Raw genomic sequence first — 5,684 nt, 5'->3', positions numbered from 1 at the left:
TTGTATCTAGATTCCGGAGAAGTTTTCAAGATGCTACGGGTACTGAATTGAGGCTCAGCACTGCTTACCACCCTCAGACCGATGGTCAGTCAGAAAGGACGATCCAGACCTTAGAGGATATGCTGAGAACATGTACAGTTAATCTTGGAGGTTGCTGGGATAATCATATAGCCTTGGTGGAGTTTGCCTATAATAATAGTTACCATTCTAGCATCAAGATGGCACCATATGAAGCTCTTTATGGGAGGAAGTGCAGGTCTCTCTGCATTGGGATGATTTTGGAGAAAAGAAGTTATTGGGTCCAGAATTAGTGCAGAATGCCAGGGAGAAAATTTTGTTGATCAGGGAAAGACTCAAGGCAGCTCAGGACAGACAGAAGAGTTGGGCAGATAAAAAGAGGAGAGAAGTAGAATTTCAAGCAGGTGATTTTGTTTTCTTGAAGATTTCACCCTCGAAAGGTATCATGAGATTTGGAAGACATAGTAAACTAAGTCCACGCTACATCGGGCCCTTTGAGATTCTGGACAGAGTTGGAGAGGTTGCTTACAGGTTAGCCTTGCCACCCGGGCTATCTAAAGTACACAATGTTTTTCATGTTTTCTTACTGAGGAAGTATGTCTCGAATCCCAGTCATGTGGTACGGTATGAGCCATTGCAAGTTGACGAAGATTTGACTTATGAAGAATTTCCTTTACGTATTATCGATCGCAAGGAGCAAGTTTTGAGGCGGCGTACCATCCCATATGTGAAAGTACAATGGAGCAACCATTCAGAAAGAGAGGCAACTTGGGAGCTTGAGGATGAAATGCGTGCGAGGCATCCGCAATTCTTCGAAGTCTCAGGTATGTAAATTTCGAGGACGAAATTTTATTTAGGGGGGAGAATGTGAGGCCTAAGCCGAAGGAGAGGCCGGAATCCTCGGCTGCACCTTCTCGAGCGTAACGGAGGCGAGATCCACGGCGGCCATTTGAATGGCCGATGAACCCGCACAACCGCCGCTGAAATCGCGGCGGTAATTTGAAAATTTTCTCTCTAAAATCCCCCATTGACCTGCATCTGAGATCCACCAAGCACTTCTCCTTCTCCACCCTACTCTGTCTCTAACCCTTTCCCTCCTCCGCTGCTAGGGTTTGGAGCTCGCATCAGTGCCGCCGGAGGGAGTAACCGCAGCTTCTCTTCGTAGCAAGGTAAACCCTAACCCTATGTCCTTTCTACCTTATGATAATGAAATAAAAGAAAAGAAGAAGAGAAGAAAAAGGTGTACCTGTGATCGTCAGCATTGCCGGCTCTCGGCCATAGGTACCGTCCGGCTCCGGCCGTAGCCACCGCCAGCCGTCGGTGGGGGCTGCAGTCGGGTCGGAGCCCTTCCCCTTCTCCCTTCTGGTAGGACAAAGGGGGTGACTCTCGCCTCTTTCCCTGGGTGAACAGAAGAAGAAAGAAAGAAAGAAAGAAGAAAGAAAAAAAAAGGGGGGAGGGGACTCACCGTGGGCGCCGGCTGCAGGCGTGACCTGCGACTGCAGCGCCGGAGGCTGGGGGACGCCGGCCGCGGGCTGTAAGCACGGCCTGCGACTGCGGCGCCGGAGGCCGGGGAATGCCGGCCGCAGGCCGCGAGTCGGCCACGGCCGCAACCGTGGGTGCTGCAGGCCCGGCCGTAGGCACCGCGGGTGCCGCCAATCGGCCGAGGGGGGCGTCGCCGGCTGCTGCTCGGTCCTCTCGAGCCCGATCTCCCCTTACGGGAGAAGAAAGAGGGAAGGAGAGATTAAGAAAGAAAGAAAAAAAATATAATAAATAATAATAATAATAATAATAATAATAATAAATATAATTAAAATAAATAGAGAATTAAGGTAATAGATGTATTTAAATGAAATGAAATAACAATAAATAAATAAAGTAAAATAAAAAATGATAATCTGTCCTCTATGATGATGATAGGTACAGTGAAATTGTTATCTGGTGCTAGAGATTCGTGAGCGAATCAAGGTAAGTAACCCTGGCACTGATCTTATTAATTTAAAATTACTGTTTGATTGTAAGAATAAAATAATGAAAAATATATTTGGTATGATGTATTTTCTTAAAAGTAGGATCAAGCATATGATTGCATGTGATTCATAAGTTTGACTAAAATGCATCCTTCATGAATAATTGAGTATAATTTATGGTTATGATAAATTGCATGAAAATGAGATTTGTGGCATAATCATGAATTTTATACATTACGATGCCATTTGTCATTTTTCAACCTATGTATGAAAGTATGATTATGAAAAAGAAAGAATGATTTATGAACTCTCATATAGCTATGCCCTCCTCTAGAAATAGAGGTCAGTCGACCTCCTGGAGCTAGCATCCAACGAATATGGCCCTCTGCCAACGGGTTAAAGTTAGTAACGAATAAGAATGAATTATAAAACTCGTCGACTACGAATATGAACCCTGTCACGAGATTATAGTGACCATAGCAGCTCATCCGTCTGAGAGTAAGATTTATAAAGTATGGATGAATGGCAGCATTATTATATGACTTGCATTGTCATGTTTAGGAACTTGCATGGTTGGAGCATAACTTGCTTTATAACTTGTTTTGAATAATTTATCTATGAAATGCTTTACTTTCTGATAAGTTCTTCAAATGATGTATTGGCATGAGAAAAATTATGCTTGATCTAATAAGATAGTATATGGTTACTTACTGAGTAGCAAGCTCATACCCCTCCTGTTGTTTTCTTTTATTTATTTCAGATAATTAAGGCGATTAGGAGCGGAAAAGAGTGAATGAAAATTGGAGTTGAAGCATAGTTACAGGGACTCTTAGAAGTATCTATGTTAATAAGTTTGGGCTGTAATATTGCAAACTCAAGTATTTGATTTAGATGCTCGGTATTTGCTTCTTTATGATTAGTCAATAGATTTGATTGGATTTGGTTTTATTTTATGAAATAAAATTGTTATCATGGGCTGCGTGTTATTGTGGGCAGCAACCTACAATAGCACGGCCATATCATAAACCGGATTTGGGGCGCATAATATAAATTAAAAAAAAATCATGTCCGGATCCGGGGCGTGACAAATAAGGCCACTCTGGGGTACAGCCCAAACCGCCAGATCCAACCGAAATCCACCCCCAACTGCCGTTCGTCCTGGACAACGCAGCAAATGTGATGTTTGTTTCATCAGGCATGCTATACATAAGCTTATAACAGCGAAGAGTAGACATGTTGTATGCATGTCTTTTTATCTTCCATTCATCTATATGACTCATATTTCATTTTTTTAATTTCTATTATATTTTATAATTTTTCAAAGAAATCAGAGGAAAAAAAATCTTATACTCTTGGATAGACAATCCAATTAATCTAACTCCCCCTACGATTTACAGTTTGAACCCGATCTAAACAACATGCATGTATCAATAGTAGTCATAGAGGGACAATAACATTATATCTCTATAGGCAATTAGGCATATGTAATGTGCCAGCTCCTTACTGCGCATCGCACTATCGATCACAGCATCAGCTGTGTGGTAATACTTTGGCAAGCTGCCATGCTTGCCAAGCATTGACTTGGGACAGCACCGCAAGACATTTTTCTTGCAGTGATAGTGCCCATCTAGCATTTCTATCAGCATTCAATCCTGAAGAGAAACTTGGTTTGGTGTTGCTTAAAAAAAAAAATTCTGACATTTATAGTCAAATAAGTACTTTCTAAATGAAATGTTTTGTAACAACATTTTGGGAAGTTCAACGAGAAGCATAAGCCAAAAACTATTGAGGAACAGCACTCTCAACTCTGCTTCACTCCCTGTATTTTGGATACACTTCACTTCATGAAGAAGAACTTCAAGAACTGGGACTAACTACTTTAACGTCTCTACCTGTTTTTAGTTAATCTGTTATCATGTTAGTTAGTCCGTTACTCTTTCAATATAATGTTATAGATGGGACGTATCATGTAAGAAAGATTAATTAACAAAATCTTGAGTTCTTCATTCAAGCTTCCCCTATTTTTTCAACAGCCTTCTTGCCTGTTTCTTTACATGGTATCAGAGCGATTGAGATCATTCCTCCATGGCCGCTTCTACTCGCAGTGATGCTGGTTCAGCTCCTTCGCCAGCCTTGAGCGTGATCGAGGATCCGGCAAGCCCGTACTATTTGCATTACGGTGACAGTACAGGTTTGCAACTCACCTCCTTGATCTTGAATGAGGAAAATTACTCAACTTGGAGTAGGTCAATGATCATGGCTTTAAGTGTGAAGAACAAAGAAGGGTTCGTCGATGGAAGCATCTCTCAACCTCCACAAAATCACCCACATCATGCGGCTTGGAGGTGTAATATAGTGGTTTCTGCATGGATTTTGAATTCAATCCCAAATGAGATGAGCATCAGCGTAATCTACATGGAGACAGCCAGAAAAATCTGGCTAGACTTGAAAGAAAGGTTTAGCCAAAGTAATGGACCAAGAATTTATCAGTTGCAGAAGACAATCTCCTCTCTTTCGCAGAACCATGGAAGTGTGATCTCCTACTTCACCCGCTTGAAAGGACTTTGGGAAGAATTGGCAAATTATAGACCCAGACAGCAAAATGAATATCAATCCGAAGAACAGGTCATCCAGTTCTTGATGGGATTGGATGAAATTACTCAAATGTTCGTGGATAAATTCTCTTAATGGACCCTCTGCCACCAGTTAACAGAGTATTTGCTCTCGTAGTCCAAGAAGAAAGACAACATGAGGCTGCCATGATTCAGAATTCTGAAGCTGTTGCATTTGTTAGCCACTCAAAGGACAGGTCGGCCAACTCTTCTTTCAATCAAAAGCATCCTCAAAAACAAAACACTATGGATCAACTTCGCAGGAAGGATAGACCTATCTGCAGTCATTGTGGAAAACCTGGTCATACAAAGGATAAATGTTACAAGCTTCATGGGTTTCCACCCAGCTTTAATTTCACAAAAGGCAAAGTCTCTGCAGCAAATCAAGCTTTCAGTTGTGCTGTAACTCCAGATTCCCCATGTGATTACTCTAAACTAACCATCACTTAGGATCAGTGCTAGAGGATTCTTTCAATTCTACAGCCTCAACTGCAATCTCATGGGATGACCTCTGTCATAAAGGAAATGCCAGAGCCTTCAGTGAATCAGGTTGGACATCTGCAACCGGCAACAAGTAGGACCCGAGCACCATCCATTCCAAGTTTTTCAGGTAATACTATTTGCCCAATGACTGCTATTGCTCAAAATCAATCCCATGTTCCTTGGATTATAGACACCGGAGCCACAGATAATATGGTGTGTTCCGTTTCTTACCTATCAACAATTACGGAAAAAATAAATGCCACTGTCAGACTCCCTACTGGTGAACGAACAGCTGCAACACATGTGGGAACAGTAAAGATATCGGAGCTGCTCACCTTAAGAAATGTTCTCTGCATTCCGAATTTTTCCTTCAACCTTATTTCTGCCAGCAAGCTCATAAACTCCTATAACTATTGCTTGATATTCCTGCCAAAATATTGTGTCATACAGGACCTGTTGAACTGGAGGACGATTGGAATGGGGAGACTTGAAGATGGTTTATATCATCTTCAAGTAAACAACACACAAGCTGCAGTTGGTATTATAAATCCTCCATTGTCTTCCTCATTGTGTTCCTCTGCAAAATCAACTGATAATGTTCATG

The 5,684-nt window shown here is 41.8% G+C and overlaps 1 protein-coding gene across 1 annotated transcript; it reads left to right on the top strand.

The window, feature by feature from the left end:
* The first annotated feature begins 4,070 nt into the window (after positions 1-4,070).
* On the top strand, positions 4,071-4,673 carry LOC149751030 (uncharacterized). The gene has a single exon (XM_089928283.1). It carries the CDS (start codon positions 4,071-4,073, stop codon positions 4,671-4,673), a length of 603 nt encoding a protein of 200 aa, XP_089784409.1.
* The last annotated feature ends 1,011 nt before the right edge of the window (positions 4,674-5,684 follow it).

The sequence above is a fragment of the Phoenix dactylifera genome, chromosome 17 (genome assembly GCF_051530095.1).
Source record: "Phoenix dactylifera cultivar Ajwa chromosome 17, Ajwa_hap1_PhDact_Kaust_v1.1, whole genome shotgun sequence".
In the NCBI taxonomy this organism is placed as follows: Eukaryota; Viridiplantae; Streptophyta; class Magnoliopsida; order Arecales; family Arecaceae; genus Phoenix; species Phoenix dactylifera.
Note: the sequence above shows the minus strand (reverse complement) of the source record. Positions and strands in the feature narration are given on the sequence as shown.

Bases quoted from the DNA above. Each gene is read 5' to 3' on its own strand.
- LOC149751030 (XM_089928283.1), top strand. From the start codon at position 4,071: ATGGCCGCTTCTACTCGCAGTGATGCTGGTTCAGCTCCTTCGCCAGCC.